This window comes from Procambarus clarkii, chromosome 5, assembly GCF_040958095.1.
Source record: "Procambarus clarkii isolate CNS0578487 chromosome 5, FALCON_Pclarkii_2.0, whole genome shotgun sequence".
NCBI lineage: Eukaryota > Metazoa > Arthropoda > Malacostraca > Decapoda > Cambaridae > Procambarus > Procambarus clarkii.
This window is the reverse complement of record NC_091154.1, coordinates 6,057,570-6,081,702: the sequence shown is the minus strand read 5'-3', so window position 1 is coordinate 6,081,702 and position 24,133 is coordinate 6,057,570. Positions and strand designations below refer to the sequence as shown.

General features: G+C 39.7%; 1 protein-coding gene across 9 annotated transcripts in view; it reads right to left on the bottom strand.

The window, feature by feature from the left end:
* Nucleotides 1-24,133, bottom strand: part of subdued (anoctamin 1) — a 165,089-nt gene that overhangs the window by 67,566 nt on the left and 73,390 nt on the right. For 5 of the 9 annotated variants that reach the window (XM_069338946.1, XM_069338949.1, XM_069338966.1 and 2 more), the window contains one exon: nucleotides 13,695-13,754. In XM_069338946.1, coding sequence (XP_069195047.1) covers nucleotides 13,695-13,754 — 60 coding nt within the window. Of the gene's footprint in view, nucleotides 1-9,808; nucleotides 9,851-13,694; nucleotides 13,755-24,133 lie in introns of all 9 variants that reach the window. The other 4 variants (XM_069338942.1, XM_069338959.1, XM_069338970.1 and 1 more) reach the window with 1 other exon arrangement.

Below are 24,133 nucleotides of genomic sequence, written 5' to 3'. Positions count from 1 at the left end.
ACACGGGACTATCCGTCCCACTGACACTACTCAACACGGGACTATCCGTCCCACTGACACTACTCAACACGGGACAATCCGTCCCACTGACACTACTCAACACAGGACAATCCGTCTCACTGACACTACTCAACACGGGACTATCCGTCCCACTGACACTACTCAACACGGGACTATCCGTCCCACTGACACTACTCAACACGGGACTATCCGTCTCACTGACACTACTCAACACGGGACTATCCGTCCCACTGACACTACTCAACACAGGACAATCCGTCTCACTGACACTACCCAACACGGGACTATCCGTCCCACTGACACTACTCAACACGGGACTATCCGTCCCACTGACACTACTCAACACGGGACTATCCGTCTCACTGACACTACTCAACACGGGACTATCCGTCCCACTGACACTACTCAACACAGGACAATCCGTCTCACTGACACTACCCAACACGGGACTATCCGTCCCACTGACACTACTCAACATGGGGGACACACTCTCCCACCAACAACTCATTAGGGAACTATCCCTCTCACTGCCGCTACTCCAATAGTACCCACCAGACATTTACTCTCATATTATATATGCTATTCCAAAAATATTTTACGTACGGTACTACACATTCACTTACAAACATATTGACCACTCTGATGGTACTCAATAGATTATGATACCTATAAAGCCTCGTCACACTTTATAATATACAGATTTTTCAATTATATTATCTTTCAAAGCATCCTAAATTTATCTGATTTTCTTGTATAGTTCTATAGCAAGTGCTAATGCTACACCAAACCCATTACGTTAAGACCTCGACAAAGCTTACCCATCTATCCTCTGACTGTCATAAAGTGACACTAGGAGGCATACACAACCATCTGACCAAAGAGCCAAAGCTCAACCACCCGCAAGCACAACTAGGCGGGTACGACATTAGTAGAATTCATTTCGGCATTTTCTAAAACAAATCTTAAATTACTGAACATTTCTTATTAATCCCTCTCATGCACTTGAAACTTGTACTCTAGTATGCCACAGAAATGTCAATACAGTACTGTATTTATGGATGCCCTAGTACTGACCGTCAACTCCTGCCATAACAAGAGGCACATATTAGATGGACAAACTACACTAACTAAAAAGCTGGTTAATGCTACGGAGATCGTTACACTACGGTATTGCAAACGTCAGTCATTTCTAATCTTATGCAGTAGCACACACATTTGATAGCTAAACTCATAATACTAAATATAAAAATAAATCTATATGGCCATACAATTCATAACATGTTAATTTTATAACAAGAACAGCAAGTAACGCTGCACGTAGGAAAATACATATACTAACATCTGAGAAAATAATGAAAGGTTAAATTAGACTACACCCATCCACCAAAGCCAGGGTGACTGCCAAGTGAACACAAATATCTGTAGCGACCACAGTCGTGTGCAGCCCCCGAGAAACCCTACAAAGCCATACTAAGGTGCTGTATTGGGTGCAGGGTACTGGTGGATAAAGCAGTCTGGTTAATGCTTTGGCCTTGTATATAGTACTATGTCCTCGAGAAGCATCAACAAGAAGGATAAATGTGCCTCTCAAAACATGTTTCCAAGGATGGGGAGTAAAAGTCAGGATAAGGACCATTTCTGAGGATGGGGGAGGATAAGGATAAGATAACGCCAGGATAAGGACCATTTCTGAGGATGGGGAGGAACAGACAGGATAAAGACTATTTCTGAGGATGGGGAGTAAAAGACAGGATAAGGACCATTTCTGAGAATGGGGGGAGGATAAGATAAGGACAGGATAAGGACCATTTCTGAGGATGGGGAGGAAAATACAGGATAAGGACCATTTCTAAGGATGGAAAGCATCCTCAGAAATCCATCAGAAAGCCAGAGGGTGAATGATATGGAGGGTAGGGGGGTTAAGGAATAGAGAATGATTACAGTTAAGTTAATACAAGAGCTGCTGGGTATGCACACTGTGTTGTCCTAATAAGTGAGACGAGGGGCCATATTAACTTGGGAGAAAAATCATTAAAGTCACCAAGAACTCCCATACAGTGCAACCTCCAAAATTACACAGACCTCTTAGAGAGAAACTGCCCAACAGAGGAATTTGTTTGAGAAATATAGAACAGCTTGCCCAAATCCATAACCAGACCTGGATGCCAAAATCAAATGGCAAAAAATGCTGGACCAGTGAGGTATTATACACGTATAGTAACCTCAAGTCGACTGTTCATTTTCATCTCTTTTTACTATTCTTACACATTTTATTAGTAAATATTGTTAACAAATTATTGCAATTTTAGAAATAGTTTATATTAAATAATTTACATACTGTTAATGCACAGGGGCCAGATTCACGAAGCAGTTATGCAAGTACTTACGAACCTGTACATCTTTTCTCAATCTTTGGCGGCTATGTTTACAATTATTAAACAGTTAATGAGCTCTGAAGCACTAGGAGGCTGTTTGTAACAATAACAACAGTTGATTGGGAAGTTGTCATGCCTGTAAACTGTTTAATAAATGTAACCAAAGCCGTCAAAGATTGAGGAAAGATGTACACATTCGTAAGTACTGTACTTGCGTAACCGCTTTATGAATCTTGCCCCTGGGCAGTTTTTCTGTGGGTGGCCCAGTCCAGTACTACCAACACCAAATGTGTCCAGACAATTTATCATTTCTTCCAGGCTACATGGGCGTTACCTCTCGTTATTCAAGGTATTTCATCCTTTTCTTCCATCAGATATTAGAAAGTTTGTTAGAAGAAAAGATTTTCAAACAAGCATCAATAGTCAGGCAAAGGCAGGTATGAGGATGATGATATATCTATCCATGGGATGAAATGTCTAAATTAATTTAGAGAAGCGATTACAGCTGGGAAGCGAGGATGCTGGCAGGCATGTTTGGTGTTGGCACCGTCACCATTACTAAAAACTTAATGCGTACTGGTGGCAAAGACTGAGAGAAAAACAATCTTTGTGGCTAAGGTTTATATGAGTTTGATCTCAAGCCAGAATAAGAATAATTTGCGCTAAGGCAAAGCAACAAAAATAAAGCACCGTGAAAATTGATTTGCTCATATCCGAGTGTCGCTTCTGGACCTTCCCGAGTCCTCAGTTAGGGTCCACCTGGGATGCTCTCAAGACACCCACCTCTTATTGACCTTCAGTCCCCAAGGACATGAAACTTTCCACTATGGTCTAGCCACAAAATTGAGAAGAAACAGTGAAGAATACAATGAAATCACAAGAACATGATGACACAATAACTATGAATAAAAATTGAAGCCATACAATGGAAAGCAAGTCAGGTAGTACTTCTCGACGAGATTCTTTTAGGCAATTGTGGTCCAGTCGATGGAGCCCGTGCCCGAGGAGTCTGGGATAGAGCCCGTGCCCGAGGAGTCTGGGATAGAGCCCGTGCCCGAGGAGTCTGGGATAGAGCCTGTGGCTGAGGAGTCTGGGATAGAACCCGTGCCCAAGGAGTCTGGGATAGAGCCCGTGCCCAACGAGTCTGGGATAGAGCCTGTGCCCGAGGAGTCTGGGACAGAGCCCGTGGCCGTGGAGTCTGGGATAGAGCCCGTGCCCGAGGAGTCTGGGATAGAGCCCGTGGCCGTGGAGTCTGGGATAGAGCCCGTGCCCGAGGAGTCTGGGATAGAGCCCGTGCCCGAGGAGTCTGGGACAGAGCCTGTGCCTGAGGAGTCTGGGATAGAGCCTGTGCCCGAGGAGTCTGGGATAGAGCCTGTGCCCGAGGAGTCTGGGACAGAGCCTGTGCCTGAGGAGTCTGGGACAGAGCCTGTGCCTGAGGAGTCTGGGATAGCGCCCGTGGCTGATGAGTCTGGGACAGAGCCTGTGCCCGAGGAGTCTGGGATAGCGCCCGTGGCTGAGGAGTCTGGGACAGAGCCCGTGCTCGAGGAGTCTGGGACAGAGCCCGTGCCCGAGGAGTCTGGGATAGAGCCCGTGCCCGAGGAGTGTGGGATAGAGCCTGTGCTTGTGGAGTCTGGGATAGAGCCCGTGCCCGAGGAGTCTGGGATAGAGCCCGTGCCCGAGGAGTCTGGGATAGAGCCCGTGCCCGAGGAGTGTGGGATAGAGCCCGTGCCCGAGGAGTGTGGGATAGAGCCTGTGCCCGAGGAGTCTGGGGGAGGGGGGCCATGGGTTCAATTCTGCTGCATGTCCTCAATATTTAATCAGTGGATAGCAGCCTCAATCCAACACTCAAGAGCAGAACACATCTCTCAACACTTACACTTAAAGTGATAATTAGTGACATAAGGAAACCGAGGCTGCCATCTCCACTGACCCTGTACAGTACAGTTGTGTTGACCTGATCGCAACTGGACCAGGATTCATAAAGCAGTTGTGCAAGTACTTACTAACGTGTGCATCTTTCCTCGATCTTTGACCGCTTTGGTTACATTTATTAACCCTTAAACTGAGCATGGCGTATATATACGCCCTGAGTAACATGTCCCATGGTGCGCATGGCGTATATATACGCCATAGGGTGCCAGGCCTGATTCAAATGGCCCGCGGCTACACGGGGTTCACAGTAGCTTCCTCAGGGCTCTTGTAAACAGATGTCATTTTAAAAAAAAATCGTGGGCAATATTCTCAGGTGTGAGAGGCACAGTACTGTTGGAGCAACCAAGGCCGGCGCACGCAGCATGAGCGAACAGCATTGATGTTCAGCTTGTGACCACAGCATCGCCGAAAAATGTCAAAATAAATATATAATTGTTATTATTTAGCGATGACAATATTACAGATGACCAATGACTGTGATATAAATAACCAGGGTTGTGATAATAGCAGGATTGTTGTAATAATTAGCGCTGTGTGAGGAGTGATGCTGAGAGACGGAGGGAGACAGCATCGTTTACTGACTGTGTGGCCACCTGTTATTGTTTGCGTTCGCCATACCAGGTCAGTGGTTCTCTATGGTGAACACAAATGTAGATACTTATATATAATGTGTGTATTAGTGTAATAACAGCAAAAGGATTATGCTGGGAGGAGCCATATGGGTGAGGGAGGTGACGTCGTCTGCACGATTTCTCTAGCTGTTTAGAGGGTGGCCACTATGCTCTTTGGGCGCTCTACAAGCTTAGGTGTACAGTTACAGTGAATAAAACATGTAGATATTTATATATAATATGTGTATATAGGGTAATAACACTGCAAAAGGTATTGTTGGGGGAGAAAGTTTAGTGCGTGTGAACTTGAAAGAGTGAGGGAGCCGCCAGCCGCCATCTGTGTGTAGCGACGACTCTTAGTGCCTGAACTAACTATATCAGCTTAGCTGTACAGTTGTGGTGAACAAAATATACACATACTTATATATAACGTCTGTATATAGTGTAATAACATCACAACTGGTATTGTTGGGGGAGAAAGTTTAGTGCGTGTGTTGAGGGAGTGGCAGCGAGTGGCTGGCTGGTGTGTGGCGGTAACTCCTCGTTGCTTTTCGACTCTCAATACCAACTTAGTGGTTCGTTATGGTGACCAAAACATGCCAATACTTATATATAACCTGTGTATAGAGTGTAATAGCAGCAAAACTATTTGTTTATTGTTTTATAAACATAATAATTGAATCACTAATATGCACATCATACTTTTGAGTATAGCGATTATTAACCACTTTTATTATATAAATATATTACAATACACACTATTGAATAATATTACTGCAAAAAAACTAAGAAAAAATCAATCGGAGACATTGAAACAATTAGGTAATAATATCTTTGTGGCAACTCCCATCTGTCAACGCGGGTGACGCTGACCGGGTCTGACGACCGCTGTCAACGCCCAGTTTTTGCCAGACTTCATCGGTCAATTGCGCCCAAAATATGTCACCTACGATTTTTTTTTTATTTTTTCCGTGCTCAGGGGACACAAATTAACATGTTTAGAAGACAAAAAAAAAATTTTGAATTTTTTTTTTCTTGCGCACAGGGGTGTAAATGTCCATATGACCCCTGAGCAGTGTAAGGGTTAAACAGTTTATAAGCATGAAAACTTGCCAATCAAATGTCATTATTGTTATAAACAGCCTCCTGGTGCTTCGGAGCACATTAACTGTTTAATAATTGTAAACAAAGTCGCCAAAGATTGAGAAAGGATGTACAGGTTCGTAAGTGCTTGTGTAACTGCTTTATGACTCTGGGTCCTGTACTGTAGATTAGTACAGTACAACTGTGGTCAGGTCACCACAACTGTTCAGATTTGCAGAAGTCACGTGACCATCACCCGACGGCCGCAGAGTTTGGTCACGTGTTGGCTAGTTTCCTCAGTAGATTTGAGCAACAGCTAACATTCATCAATGTTGGCAATTATCCATTGGAGAAGATGTTGGGGAATTTGTTCCACTCTTTCGTATCATCGTGAGTGGTCACTCGTAGTGGTGGATTGAGAGTACTTGCCATTGTCTTCTCTCCCCAATCATGTGACAAACTGACCAACGTAAAGTTCCGTGTCACGGTGTGGGTGAAGGTTGGCTACAGCTCGGCATCGTAGCATGGTCCTGGGCCTTGGCTGATAACTCATAAAGCAACTAAGAGTCTTACTCAAAAATAGTTTTTATTATATCTGTATATTGTAATTATATATTTTTGCTTAAAAGTTATATTTCTCATACAGTACTTAAATACAGTATGAATAAAGATGCATACTTGGCAAAATTCCTTGAAATACAGATTACATTCTAAACTGGAATAAACAGGTCTAGTATAGGAGGTTGTATTGTATGGCAGCATTACCGCACCACCACTTTATACAACTTCACTCTTGCCACACCACCACTTTGTACAACTTCTCTCTTACCGCACCACCACTTTATACAACTTCACTCTTGCCACACCACCACTTTATACAACTTCTCTCTTACAGCACCACCACTTTATACAACTTCTCTCTTACAGCACCACCACTTTATACAACTTCTCTCTTACAGCACCACCACTTTATACAACTTCTCTCTTACAGCACCACCACTTTATACAACTTCTCTCTTACAGCACCACCACTTTATACAACTTCTCTCTTACCGCACCACCACTTTATACAACTTCTCTCTTACAGCACCACCACTTTATACAACTTCTCTCTTACAGCACCACCACTTTATACAACTTCTCTCTTACAGCACCACCACTTTATACAACTTCTCTCTTACCGCACCACCACTGTCCCGCTTCTATAATACCACTGTCAGTTATTCACTACACCACCCAGTTCTACAATACACCACCCAGTTATACACTATACACCACCCAGTTATACACAACATCACCCAGTTATACACAACATCACCCAGTTATACACTATACACCACCCAGTTATACACAACATCACCCAGTCATACACTATACACCACCCAGTTATACACAACATCACCCAGTTATACACTATACATCACCCAGTTCTACACAACATCACCCAGTTATACACTACACCACCCAGTTATACACAACATCACCCAGTTATACACTATACACCACCCAGTTATACACTACACCACCCAGTTATACACTATACACCACCCAGTTATACACAACATCACCCAGTTATACACTATACACCACCCAGTTATACACTACACCACCCAGTTATACACTATACACCACCCAGTTATACACAACATCACCCAGTTATACACTATACACCACCCAGTTATACACAACATCACCCAGTTATACACTACACCACCCAGTTATACACAACATCACCCAGTTCTACACTACACCACCCAGTTATACACAACATCACCCAGTTATACACTACACCACCCAGTTATACACAACATCACCCAGTTATACACTACACCACCCAGTTATACACAACATCACCCAGTTATACACTATACACCACCCAGTTATACACAACATCACCCAGTTCTACACTACACCACCCAGTTATACACAACATCACCCAGTTATACACTATACACCACCCAGTTATACACTACACCACCCAGTTATACACTATACACCACCCAGTTATACACAACATCACCCAGTTATACACTACACCACCCAGTTATACACAACATCACCCAGTTATACACTACACCACCCAGATATACACAACATCACCCAGTTATACACTACACCACCCAGTTATACACAACATCACCCAGTTATACACTACACCACCCAGATATACACAACATCACCCAGTTATACACTACACCACCCAGTTATACACAACATCACCCAGTTATACACTACACCACCCAGTTATACACAACATCACCCAGTTATACACTACACCACCCAGATATACACAACATCACCCAGTTATACACTACACCACCCAGTTATACACTATACACCACCCAGTTATACACAACATCACCCAGTTCTACACTACATCACCCAGTTATACACAACATCACCCAGATATACACTATACACCACCCAGTTATACACAACATCACCCAGATATACACTATACACCACCCAGTTCTACACAACATCACCCAGTTATACACTATACACCACCCAGTTATACACTATACACCACCCAGATATACACTATACATCACCCAGTTATACACTATACACCACCCAGTTATACTTGACATACTCTAAATCTTCCTACCCTGCACTCTAGAAAGGCTGTATACCTAATATGGCAGCTAAGCACATCAGCACAGATCAAAACATCTCAAATAACATCAATGTGTCATAATACAACTATATTATAGAATCACACACAGTTTTTCCCTCACATTTTAGACATCAGTGTTATCACTAAATACATTACATAGTCGCCATCTTTACCCCTTTACTCTCGTAATCACTTTCTCCTAATAAATACTTCACTCTCATGATCCCTTTACTCTTATAATTCCTTTACGTGTGGGGGTCTTTACTCCTGTTATTATTTGAATTCATTCTTTTACAAAACCTTTGCCTCTATTATCACATATCTATTAGTCACTTAATTTGCTCTTGTGATCATACAGTAATGGCGCTCATTTAATTTGAGAATCACAAAACTAAGTTTTTAAACCTCCGTTCAACCTCTCACGTGATGTGACGAGCACAGCACGTTACACTTAGGGCGCTTTATTACTTGTATCCAAGACGGGAATTACTACAACTGATAAATTGGCTCTTCAACTTTCAACTCTACTTTTCTAACTTACAAAGTTACCGAGAAACAGGAACATAACATAGATGTAACAAGTGTGTGTACAGAACAAATCAAAAGTAGTTAGTAACAAAATATTCACAAAGAAAAGTGAATTAATTGTTTATAGTAAATGCCAAGCAACAGCTACAGATATGTATCATGGGGGAAAGAGCATTCAAAACCGTGGCAGCAGTCTAATAATATTAATAAAATGTGTGAAATCAGCTTTGGTTTTCCCTTATTATTAGTATCTTCCTGTAAATACCTGGTATTCTCTATGTTTACTCGAGTCTTCGAAAAGCAATGCTAAAATTATCTGCCATTGTAAAGCATCACAAGGATGTGCGTCCTTACCAATACATATGACATACAATACTTCAATAAACATTTTTGTAATTAATATAGAATCAGGGTTAAAAAAAAAAAAGCAAAGCACAAGTTTGGAACATATCTGTCAGAAATGTTGCCGAGCATTTTTAGTTAATTAAAAAAAAAAGTGAGAGCAATATGGCCTACTTTACAAACCAGGCTGTACTAAGTGCATGCAGTGAAGCCAGGGGGGGAGGAGGGGAGGAGAGACAGCGGGAGAGACAGGCCAGCTCTAACGTGACGTGCAAACAAACAGGCACGAGGCTTCTTACATGGAGCACAATGCGCTGTTTCAGAAACACCTCATCCAATTTCTGCAACATGATGAAAAAAAATACAAAAAAAACATCAAGGTTATTCAGCCACAGCCAATATGTTACCATTGTACAGTCTCTCTCTAGAAAAACCAACAAACTCAAATTTTAAAAGAATCATTGTGCATAAAATTCTCTTTAGGTGCTCTACTGCTCTCCTAATAGCTCTCTAATTAACCCGAAGACTTACCATACACTCCGCACCTTCGCTGCCAACAAGCCCCTCACACTAATTATTTACTATTTAGTGCCAGAATAAAATCTCAGGTTGATGCAATGATGCCAGGAACTGTGCATTATATAATGGGGATTACAGATGTTGCGGAGGACTTGAATGCAAAGCTTCAAGTTTAAAAGTCTAATTAATTTTCACCAAGGCATGTACTGTACTGTACGCTATAATTTATCACCAAATATTCAGTGCATACTGTACATCCATATCTTAATACAAATAGTCAAACCAAAGCTGCTGAAGCTTGTATGCATTACTAGCATACATCCCAAGTTTCCTGGGTCGGTGTAGGAGCCATGCATTGGCCGTGGCTTTCATATGTTGCTCACTCACTGGGATATATTAACACAGCTCCAGTTACCCCTAAGACTGTGTTACCTGCTCATCAAACATACACAATTGCAAAGGATGCTTCAACGACTACAAAGAGGTGCCTTAAGGGTCACTGTGCCTATAATTGAATTCGGCTCTTAACATTCTTCTATGTCAAATATCTTTTACATTCATTTTCCCATAAGTATTTATTGTGAAACTAACAGAGTGCTGTTTTGCTGCTATGCAAAAGGAGGGAGAAATTGCATATGATACAGAAAAAAAATTGGGAAAATTGGAGCGAGAGATGCAGACGGCTAAACGAGATGGAAAAACAGATTAAAGGATGGGAGAAAAAGATTAGGGGAAACAGCGAAGTGCGAGATGAAGATGGCCAGAGGCAGAAAAACAGGTTAGAAAAATCTTGCATCAAGTCACAGCAGCAACCACACGACCACTCCACGGCCCCAGTCAAGACTTTGCCAGCTGCCAGTTTTCTACGATGGGATCAACTGTCGGGACTCAATCACAAGGTCCGAGCTGTGTCAGCCACTGGCTGCTCAAGCAACACAGGGCTCAAGTTAATACGACATGCAGTAAGTAACTTTAATAGTACAGCACTATTGCTTAAAAATATCTAAATGACAATTACTGGTACTGTACTTTTTTTTTTACCTGTAATTAACATTATTCAATTTATTAAATCTAATTTAAATTAAACTACTTAATAATAAAGCATACTAAGTATTTGTACATAAAGTAATGATTTTTCACTATAAAACCAGATAATGTACTAATAAAATAGTGTAAGAGTTGATCAAAATAGTGTATCCGACAGCTGATATTGCTCACCCGACTGAGCACATTTGCAGCAGGTGTGTGGCAAAAGCAAAGTCTTGTCTGGAAGCCTTTTTTTTCCACAAATATCAAAGGAGATTACCAGTTAATTATTGAAGACAATGAGCACACAAACACACACTCGGTCATCTTCACGGCAACATACGTCAAGTCTGGTGCTTTTCTCATTACACGGTAAATACAATATTTCCTACCAGTGTAAGTAATAAAGATGACAAACCCCTAAAACAATTTGCAGATAAAATACAAAGCTGGCTATAAGTCTTGATATTGGGGTAAATGCATATCAATTTCCAGCAAAAAAAAAAAAAAAATCCTGATATATATGCAAAGCTGTAGGTTACTCCGTATACATAGAAATTAAATCTTATCAAAATATTCCCTAACTTTTTCCAAGTCAGTGAAAGCCAATCCAACATGTCAAATTCAGAAATCTTCCCTACAAGGACAGCAACACTGTCAACACTGTACCGTCAACAGGAACATTTGTCAACACTGTACTGTCAACAGGAACATTGTCAACACTGTACTGTCAACAGGAACATTGTCAACACTGTACTGTCAACAGGAACATTGTCAACACTGTACTGTCAACAGGAACATTGTCAACACTGTACTGTCAACAGGAACATTGTCAACACTGTACTGTCAACAGGAACATTGTCAACACTGTACCGTCAACAGGAACATTTGTCAACACTGTACCGTCAACAGGAACATTTGTCAACACTGTACCGTCAACAGGAACATTGTCAACACTGTACTGTCAACAGGAACATTGTCAACACTGTACTGTCAACAGGAACATTGTCAACACTGTACTGTCAACAGGAACATTGTCAACACTGTACTGTCAACAGGAACATTGTCAACACTGTATTGTCAACAGGAACATTGTCAACACTGTACTGTCAACAGGAACATTGTCAACACTGTACTGTCAACAGGAACATTGTCAACACTGTACTGTCAACAGAAACATTGTCAACACTGTACTGTCAACAGGAACATTGTCAACACTGTACTGTCAACAGGAACATTGTCAACACTGTACTGTCAACAGGAACATTGTCAACACTGTACTGTCAACAGTAACATTGTCAACACTGTACTGTCAACAGAAACATTGTCAACACTGTACTGTCAACAGGAACAGGTGGAGGTATCAACAATGTACACGAAATGTACAACGATGGTTAAAATGTACATGATGGTTAAAGGTGTGGGAAGAATTAATAACACGCATCAACAGGCAATTAAAGTGTATCCGACTCCATGCGGTTTAGAAAACAAAAGATCACGTATGTAAACAAATATTTAGATGAAATAAGAAATAAACACAAGCGACCAATACACTTACTAGTTGTAACAAAATTCAGCGAGAAATGAGATGTGAACTTGCGCTAGAATATTATTTCGGAAAGAACCGGTTGTAAGCATGTGGATTTTTAGCGGTAAAGTCATTCTTGACGAACAATGATAAAGAGATGAAAAAACATTGTGAAGATTTTAGACAGTTGATTAATAGGACAGAAAAGGCAGAGATGGATTCAGTTAGAAAGGGGGGGGGGGTTTATGTCTCAGAAAACAAACACATAGACGCTGTAGGACTGAAAGGATTATGTTGGAGAAAGGCAGAAATGGTGCAACATATAAGTCCTATTAAACAAAATGTTGCCAAAAATTATTTCAAGTTTAAGAACTTGTGTATAGACTGCTAAATGTGCTGCATGTATGTGTTATGAACAGTCAGTGCACATACACGGTACTGTATATTTAAATGTATTTTTGTGCATAATAAGCAGGAGAGACTTATTCAAAACATGGAGTCATGTCAAATGTAATTCAAGTGGCAATGATTATGTATGTTTGCACGCATATATACTATGCATTCAAATTATTGTGTATGAATGTATGCATGCATAAATATGAAATTTATATATAAATTTATGTCCCCCACATAAACCGAATAGTGCTTGAATGGAGATAAATATATATAAATAACCAGATTATGTGGATTTGGCTATTACACTGACGGACTTGTTGCAATATTTTGAAACTAAGGAAATCTCAAACAACTGCCAACTAGCAAATGCTCCAAGAAAAAATGGAGAAAAACTTAGATGCACATTTCAACCAATTCGAAAAAAAAATTACCAGCTGCTATCACCTATTTAATGAATAACACAGCAGCATTGACCCAACCTAACCTTGTTAAAAAAAAAAAAAAAAAATTGCGGGCTACAAAAATATAAAAATCTGATACTAGGGTAAAGTCGAATAGAGAGATTTGATGCACGACAAATTATCACCGAGAAAAACAAAGCATTACCATTAATAGGAAAAGTACACCGACTTGAAGTATGTTAATGTGAAATCGTGACTAATGTTAGATGTTAGGGGAACTGGTGCTGCTTGGTCAACTATTGCCATTTCTCTTACCAACTCTTGAATCAGTTCACCGGCCCTTCTTACAAAGCTCTTCCTTAGCTCAGCATCACACTTGGGAATAAAGTCTCGTGTCAGTCAGTGTTCGGGGCTTTATTAGGTACCTCCTGGCAGGCGATACCTAATACTCACCACAATCTCATCCTTATTGTTACATTAAATATTTACAAGGATTTGTTTGAATTGTTTATGCCATTCTAATCATAAGAATCACACTACGGTATTTCCACTAATACCGGGCTATTTAACAAAGAGGTTGAAATCATTGCTTTAGAGCCTGATTTACATCAAAACCTGTATTACACCACAACTATTAAAACATTATAACCCCTTGCAGAGATTAGGTCACAATAACGTGCTTGAAAATAAACAACCCAACCCACACGTATGAGAAGAAAGGAAAGTGACGGCATTTTGGCCCGTCGTGGACTGTTATCGAGTCGACAGACTTCATATGGGTCCGTGATGGGCTGAAATATGGTTACATTCCTTACTTTTCATATATAGGGGGGTTGGGGATGTTTATTATAATCTTCCAAATGGGGAAATGGACTGGCAAAAATTATGCATGTTGTCCTCTAAGCATCCCTTGCAGCCATCATTCACAGAAGCTCAAAAATCTGTACACCCAACAATATGGGTTATAGACAAGTACTGCCTTTCCTAAGTGGATAAGACCTGGACATTCATCAAATTCATCAAATACTTAAGTGTCCACTAACGACAACTGTACATCTTTCCTCAAGCATGGCGACTTAGCTTGCATTCATTAAACTGTTTACAAAGCTTGCAAGCTTCACAACCCAAGGATATTGTTGTTATGGACAATCTCATACCACTTCTGAACTCTTTTTTAAACAGTTAAACAAATACTGTAGAAACTAAGCCACCATGATTGAAGAAAGAAGAACAGGTCTCATAAATGGACACTTCTGAGTGTTTGATGAATCCTGGCTGCTCTCTGGCTCTGGGTTATGCAGGGTGCTACAGCAAGGGTTAATGTTCATGGTCAGAATCAGTCATCAGGGGGTCAGATTCACGAAGCAGTTACGCAAGTGCTTACGAATGTGTACATCTTTGCTCAATCGTTGACGGCTTTTGTTACATTTATTAAACAGTTTACATGCATGAAAACTTCCCAATCAACTGTTGTCATTGTTATAAACAGCATCCTGGTGCTTTGGAGCTCATTAACTGTTTAATAATTGTAAACAAAGCCACCAAAGACTGAGAAAAGATGTACAGGTTCGTAAGTGCTTGCGAAACTGCTTTGTGAATTTGGCTCCAATTACTTCATGCCCAGAAACTGCTCTCGTCATTTCCCTCCATTGAGCTCATTGTTATCACACAGCTCCACTGAGGTTAGTTATTCCCAATACAACTACATAATGCACTAATTAAAGCCCTAGCAGCAAATATATAATTCGGTATCCAACATCCTATCCCGATTATTCCTTAACCGTAAATTAGAACCCTCGGATGCCCAAATTTTGTTAGTACACTGCGGTATTTGCTCACACCAACACAAAAGAATCTTATAGACATTGATGTATTATAACAAAAGTTTTAATTACATTCCATTGTATTGTGATTTTTTGCCTTCATTTTCATAGTGATGCGTACTACACAAAAGAATAAAATTGAAATTTTGATAGGTGGATGGTTTGTTTAAACACCCTAGGGTACTAATATTGGGTTATTTGTTGTCAATATCAACACTCTTATTCATGATGTTATATCTATCTCTATCATGCCTCATTCCTTCTCACAACTCGCCACATCCGAGGGAACGGCAAAATGGATAATCTTCCCCGAATATTTAAAATACATTTATATATTCCAAAGACCTGAAGGAGCACACGAAACATTTTTCCGGTGAATTCTGCATGTAGGTTTGGCTATTGTAAAGGTAAAGGAGTTGCCATTTGGTGGCAAAAGAAACAATAAAAAGGACACAGTATACTCAGCAGGCATATACCAGCGAGAAGTTACGAGACCATATATTTTTTTTTTTTTTTTTTTTTTTTTTTTTGAGATACATACAAGAGTTGTTACATTCTTGTACAGCCACTAGTACGCGTAGCGTTTCGGGCAAGTCCTTAATCCTATGGTCCCTGGAATACGATCCCCTGCCGCGAAGAATCGTTTTTTCATCCAAGTACACATTTTACTGTTGCGTTAAACAGAGGCTACAGTTAAGGAATTGCGCCCAGTAAATCCTCCCCGGCCAGGATACGAACCCATGACATAGCGCTCGCGGAACGCCAGGCGAGTGTCTTACCACTACACCACGGAGACTGTAAAATATTTATATCATATATAAAATATATATGAAAAACACAGATGTCTACAAGGGGAAGGGGGAAAAATACGGTGGAGTCAATCATACCTTATTTGATAAATATACTTATTTGCCTGTGTGTGAGTCGAATCACACACAGTCGATCACAAATGGGCACGGGGTGGGGGGGGGGGGGTTATGTAGCCAATGAAACGATCCATTCTTAGACACATGTTTCTTCCTTTTATTTGCCTCTCATTTTCATGAAAACTGTCGAGTGTTTTGACAGGTATTGTATAGAAATATACTGGCTCGTCACAGACTTTTAAGACTAACTGAACAAAAGTCATCATACACCCATCTCCTGCAAAATCAGAGTGGATCAAATAGTCATCCCCTGTTGACATTTTTCTACATTGTTCCCCAACCTTCAGTTAAAAATAAGGAAAATTCTTTCTAGTTTTCTTGCTGGTTTTGCTTTTATCTACAAATTTATGAGCTAAGATACTAGGAAACCAATACAGATGCATACCATTAAACAACTTACATTTATTACAAAATTTAATCACTGTTAGCAATAAAAATCTTTTTGAAATTGAGCCTGCAGAAGTAATCTTAAATTTGAGATGGAATTAATTTTGAAAGCCATTAAACTTTTCTATTAATATTAGCACTATTGTATTGCATATACAGTACTGCAGTAACCGGTTGATTGTTCAATAAATCACTGAACCATATGTTTAACAGATCCCTAACCCTGTCCATGGAGGACAGAAGAAAATGTCTATATGCTGGTTAGCATTGTAAATGTGTGGCCACGTTTGTGGTAGAAAGAAAAAACTGCAGTGACAAAGCACAAAAGTCAATAAACAGACAGATTGACGCGTGTGCACCGAGACAGTTTGTGCCCCGACGACTGGATGGATGAAGCAAGACGTAAAGAGTGCATGTTTCAGTGAATTTAGGAGTACGAGGAGGAAGCTGGGAGAAAGATAGTCAAACGCGAGGAGAATTTGAATAGGCGGGACACAAGAATGAGCCACACACCGTCTACGACAAGGGATAAGTCTGAGTAGAAGCAGTTTGCAAGCGAGCAAATACATTTGTTTGTCGTGTACAAGACAATTAAATCATTATAATCATTGAATACCTGGGATAATAAAGCAGTTGGAGGTGGCTGCTGTAGGTGGCTGCTGGGGGTGTGGTCGTGCTTGTTAATCCACATTGCTATATAGTGTTAATGACATAACAAATGGAGGAGCTGTATCATCATTTTAAATGCTAAATTTATAGCCTCCTTTGAATATATTATTTGCCGTTTATCTCTAGGCTGATGCCTCTCAACCCCATTAAAGTGGGAAATTGAATAATAATGAATAGTATAGCTATACAAAATTATGGGAAGAATGAACAAACATTTATGGCTATAACACATTACGGTTCATTTCCACTGATAATGCTCACACTGCGGCGGCACTTGCTGCTTGGTGATAACACTCCATCTCCAAATTCAACTTCAATGAACACGACACAAAATCTATTTTGACTGTACATTAAATCACATGAACATGATGGAAACTATGAATCAATAATAAGGCCATACGACGAAATAGAACCCATGCCCTTGTGCTCGAGGAGTTCAAGGGCACAAATTAATTTTCTTTGTATGGCGTTGATGTTGATTTGATTCTCACCAAGTGTGTTTTCCCAATCTTAGGTCAATCTTTTCACACGTCTTTCATTCAACTTTCCAACTCGTGTGTCAGAAAGACAATTAGCAAGGACAATGACATTTATTTACATATGATATTGTTTCTCAGCACAAGCATGGGATTGACTGATGATAGCCAAACCCGCATTCAAAATTAATTGACAAATGTTCTGGGAGCTCCTTCAGGTGACTTCTCTGAACACTTGATGATTTATGAGGTAGGAATTTCTTCTGGAGACTAATAAAAGATCAAACATTCAAATGCACAGAAATTGCCCAGGGCAGATCTACACGTGATTGAAGCTCATTCTGGAAACTAATAAACGACTATAAATATGCGGAGAAGAGTCTACACATTGCCACCCCCTTCCGACAAGTGGCCCATTCTTGAGAGAAGAGTAGAAGATTCTATGCCTTAGATTCAAAACGTAATAGGCATTACATTTTGCACACACAAAACTCCCCATATGATTGATAAACAGTTCACCACATCACAAGGACAGATTACTTTCAGCAAAATTACTTTCATCAATACATCAGAATACAGCACGGGAATATGTGTTTCTCCACACAAACACAATTATAATTTCATTTGATAAATACTGCACACACGAGAATCACATTAAGAGATCCAATATATAAATATACACAAGTCTTCTCGAGGCTATATGGTATGGTGCTGCAACAAACTGAAACAAATCATTAATGTCATAGCAATAGTCTACAAGGAATGGGTGAACATGACGCCACGTTACCTAACACACACACACACGCACACACACACACACGCACACACACACACACACACACACACACACACACACACACACACACACACACACACACACGCACACACTTGCAGCAGAGGAGCTCCAGCATATTTCAACAATCCTAAGTATTGTAGTACAGGTTGATGGTAGTGAGTGGTGTCCCAGAGAACATAAAGGTATAGTGCTCTTGAAAAATAGGTGAGATAACAGGAAAGTGCTAAGGGAAGTGAAAAATCGGATGAGAAAAAGTTGCCCTAGTGTTTACAGTGCAGAGAAGAACATTCAAGATGGCCACTGGCAAGGGGAAAAACAAAACAGAGCTTGATTTTGAGGGATTCAATGAAGAAAGCATTGATATTAGTAGTCTACATAACAAGTTGGTAAATTTAGATACTATAGTGAACTCTCATGTAGAAATAATTAGTAAATTGAAAGAAAGTAATGACCATTTGAATAGCAAAGTTTTATGTCTTGAGGGTTTAGTGAAAGACTTGCGCAAGGATAAGAATCAATTGGAAACAAATTGCAAAGCCATGGAAGAAGAAAATAAACTCTTAAAAATAGCTTTGGAAGAAGTTAAAGTAAATTTAAACATAAATGACTACAATAGGTTAGGCAAGGAAATTCAACAGGAGAAACAGCTTTTGTCAGCACAGATGGAGGAAGTTACACAGGGAATAGAACAGTGCAAGAAAGATATGCAACTCACTTATGCACAAGTGGCCAAGGAGAAGGAAAAAATAGAAGAAGCAGTAAAGGAAGTCAAACACTGCAGCAACCAAGATAAAACAAACATTAGGCTAGAAGTGAGGAAAGAATTGGCATCTAACCCGAAGTTGGTGCAAAACACAGTTGATCGGAGTAAGTCCCTGATCATTTTTGGCTGCAAAGAAAAGGCGATAACATCTAGGTCAGAAAGAGCTGTAGAAGAAGCTAAAGTAGTAGATAAAATTGTTGGCCTCGTGGAAGGTCTTACAAACAGAGAGAATGTGTGCGACTACAGGAGAATAGGCAGGTACGTAAAAGGGAAAGATCGACCTTTGAGGATCACCCTAAACGGTGCCAAACAGATGGAAGAAGTACTAAGGAATGCTAGAAAATTGCAAAGGGATGAGGATGGGAAAGGGTGGTCGTTAAGACGAGATCTTTCAAAAGAAGATAGAGAGAAGCTGAAACTGAACCTCGCCGAGGCAAAACATTTAAATGAGAGCAGGAATGAAGAAGAAATAAATTCTTTTTTCTACAAAGTGATAGGGGTAGGCAAACCAGTAAAGTGGTACATAAAGGCAAACCAACAAAATCAATAGAGAGAGGGGGAGTGAAGAATAAGGAGAGGGGGAACAAGTTCCTGAAGATTGCATACACCAACATAGATGGAGTGAGATCGAAGATACTGGAGTTAAGTGATGTAATACAGCTGCAGACACCAGACATTGTTGCACTCACGGAGACAAAACTTGAAGATGTAATTTTAAATGAGGTCATATTCCCAAGGGGCTACTCAATTTGGAGACGGGACAGAAAAATTAGGAAAGGCGGTGGCGTTGCTGTGCTGGTAAAAGAACACCTAAAGGTGAAGGAAATAATGACTGCCAATCCACAAGAAGTTGACATAATAACACTAGAGATCTGCTATGAGGATGATAAACTAATGATGATAAATGCATATAGTCCACCGCCAAGCAGCACATGGTCAAAGGAGGAGCTAGATAGTAAACGTGAAGGTCTTATAACAATAATGAGAGAGATTATAGCGAGAGCGGATAACGATAGATCACGACTGTTGATAGTCGGTGACTTCAACTTGAAATCCATAGACTGGGAAGCATATGAAGCTAAAACAGAAGATTTTTGGACCTGTAAATTTGTAGACCTCATCCTGGAAACATTCTTGTATCAACATGTTAAACAAGCTACGAGGATGAGGGAAGGGGACGTTCCCTCCATGCTAGATTTGATATTTACCAGGAAGGAGGAAGAGATATTTGACATTCAGTACCTTCCTCCCTTGGGTAAAAGTGACCATGTCTTTTTGGGAATAAAGTATGCAATGCGTTATAAGCTGGAAGAAAATAAGGAGGTTGAAGCAGTTGAAAAACCAGACTTCAGGAGAGGACATTATGGTGACCTTAGAAATTTTTTTAGTGAGTATAATTGGACAGACTTGATGCTAGGCAAGGAAGTGAATGAGATGTATGGCAAGTTTTGTGAAATATATGATAAAGGCACAAAAAAATTTATACCAAAACAGAGATGCAGGACCAGAAAACAGGATTGGTTCGACAGAAATTGTGAGAGGGCAAGAGACCAAAAGACACAAAAATGGAATCAGTATAGGAAGAGGCCAAACCCCCAAACATACCAGCGATACAAAGATGCGAGAAACAATTATACAGCAGTAAGGAGAGAGGCAGAAAGAAATTTTGAAAAAGGGATAGCAGATAAATGTAAAACAGAACCGGGCCTATTCTACAAATTCATAAACAACAAATTGCAGGTAAAGGATAATATCCAGAGGTTGGAAATGGGAAACAGATTCACGGAAAATGAAAAGGAAATGTGTGAAACATTAAATGAAAAGTTCCAAAGTGTGTTTGTACAAAATGAAATCTTCAGAGAACCAGACACAATAAGAATTCCAGAGAACAACATAGAGCGGATAGAGGTGTCTAGAGATGAAGTGGAAAATATGCTAAAGGAGCTCGGGAGGAACAAAGCAGCTGGCCCAGATGGCGTTTCACCATGGGTTCTGAGAGAATGTGCATCTGAGCTCAGCATTCCACTTCACCTGATCTTTCAGGCATCCCTGTGTACAGGAATCGTAGCAGACGTGTGGAAACAGGCTAACATAGTTCCAATCTACAAAAGTGGCAGCAGGGAAGACCCCCTCAATTATAGACCTGTATCATTGACAAGTGTAATAGTGAAAGTATTGGAAAAGCTAATCAAAACTAAATGGGTAGAACACCTGGAGAGAAATGATATAATATCAGACAGACAGTATGGTTTTCGATCAGGAAGATCCTGTGTATCGAATTTACTCAGTTTCTATGATCGGGCCACAGAGATATTACAGGAAAGAGATGGCTGGGTTGACTGCATCTATCTGGACCTAAAAAAGGCTTTCGACAGAGTTCCACATAAGAGGTTGTTCTGGAAACTGGAAAATATTGGAGGGGTGACAGGTAAGCTTCTATCATGGATGAAAAATTTTCTGACTGATAGAAAAATGAGGGCAGTAATCAGAGGCAATGTATCGGAATGGAGAAATGTCACAAGTGGAGTACCACAGGGTTCAGTTCTTGCACCAGTGATGTTTATTGTGTACATAAATGATCTACCAGTTGGTATACAGAATTATATGAACATGTTTGCTGATGATGCTAAGATAATAGGAAGGATAAGAAATTTAGATGATTGTCATGCCCTTCAAGAAGACCTGGACAAAATAAGTATATGGAGCACCACTTGGCAAATGGAATTTAATGTTAATAAATGTCATGTTATGGAATGTGGAATAGGAGAACATAGACCCCACACAACCTATATATTATGTGAGAAATCTTTAAAGAATTCTGATAAAGAAAGAGATCTAGGAGTGGTTCTAGATAGAAAACTATCACCTGAGGACCACATTAAGAATATTGTGCAAGGAGCCTATGCAATGCTTTCTAACTTCAGAATTGCATTTAAATACATGGATGGCGATATACTAAAGAAGTTGTTCATGACTTTTGTTAGGCCAAAGCTAGAATATGCAGCTGTTGTGTGGTGCCCATATCTTAAGAAGCACATCAACAAACTGGAAAAGGTGCAAAGACATGCTACTAAGTGGCTCCCAGAACTGAAGGGCAAGAGCTACGAGGAGAGGTTAGAAGCATTAAATATGCCAAAACTAGAAGACAGAAGAAAAAGAGGTGATATGATCACTACGTACAAAATAGTAACAGGAATTGATAAAATCGACAGGGAAGACTTCCTGAGACCTGGAACTTCAAGAACAAGAGGCCATAGATTTAAACTAGCTAAACACAGATGCCGAAGAAATATAAGAAAATTCACCTTCGCAAATAGAGTGGTAGACGGTTGGAACAAGTTAAGTGAGAAGGTGGTGGAGGCCAAGACCGTCAGTAGTTTCAAAGCGTTATATGACAAAGAGTGCTGGGAAGACGGGACACCACGAGCGTAGCTCTCATCCTGTAACTACACTTAGGTAATTACACGCAACACAGGATGAGCAATACAACTAACTGCTATCCAAGTCATCCCTCAATTTATACCACACCATATAAATAGTTCAATTTATATCTGGCAAACTGGATTTTTTATAGTGGCCATAAATACTGGAATATTTTATACAGTACCGTTGAGTGAAACACATTTATTTATCCTAGTTGCATGTATAAACTCAATTAGGCTAATTAATCAAGAGACTAGAGACTGCACATATAAATAATTTACAGCAATAACATATACCAATCTCAAAATACAGAATTTCTATACACAATAAATAAGAAAAAGACATAAAAAATAATAATTCACAATTTGACGAGGACATCGGCAGGCACGCCATGCTAGCTGCGTTGAGAAAAATACCGTACCATTAGAGAAGGCAAGAGAAGAGAATAAAAAAAACACGTCAAATGTTTGTTCTGCATGCTTACTCCAGATGCTCTTTCTTCTTAAGATACTCCTCCTCCTGCAACCTTAACATCTCAATCTCTCTCTCTCAATTTCTCAATCTATCTACATCTATCTATATCTTTCTATCTATATCTTTATGTCTACCTATATCTCTATCTATATACCTATATTTATCATAGATAAATCTATACTGCATGCTTACTCCAGATGCTCTTTCTTCTTAAGATGATACTCCTCCTGCAACTTTAACATCTCAATCTCTCTCTCTCAATTTCTCAATCTATCTACATCTATCTATATCTTTATGTCTACCTATATCTCTATCTATATACCTATATTTATCATAGATAAATCTATACTGCATGCTTACTCCAGATGCTCTTTCTTCTTAAGATACTCCTCCTCCTGCAACTTTAACATCTCAATCTCTCTCTCTCAATTTCTCAATCTATCTACATCTATCTATATCTTCCTATCTATATCTTTATGTCTACCTATATCTCTATCTATATACCTATATTTATCATAGATAAATCTATATATCTATATATATTTATATCCCTATATCTATATCTCTACCTATCTATATCTATCCATCTATATCTATCTACCTATATCTCTATGTATATATCATATCTATTTATCATAGATAAATCTCTATACATCTATATATATATATATATCCATAATTATCTATATTTATTTATATATATATCTATCTCTCTATATATCTATCACTATCACTCTATTGATCTATCTCTCTCTCTCTCTCTCTCTCTCCCTATTCTAGAACTTGCATGTCTCATACAAATCAAGAAGGTCAGCCATCACATAGTGATCATTGTGTGTAGTAAGGTTCTCGCACGGTGAGGTCCACGTGCAGTACAGACACTGTTCTCTAGTATCCACCGAGTCGTTCAGTTGTTTACTGTATTACTGTAATTTCCAGCGGATAGGATGCATATTTCTGTTCAACCATCAACTGAATATATATTATATTTACAATCACAAAATTAATCATTTTTCC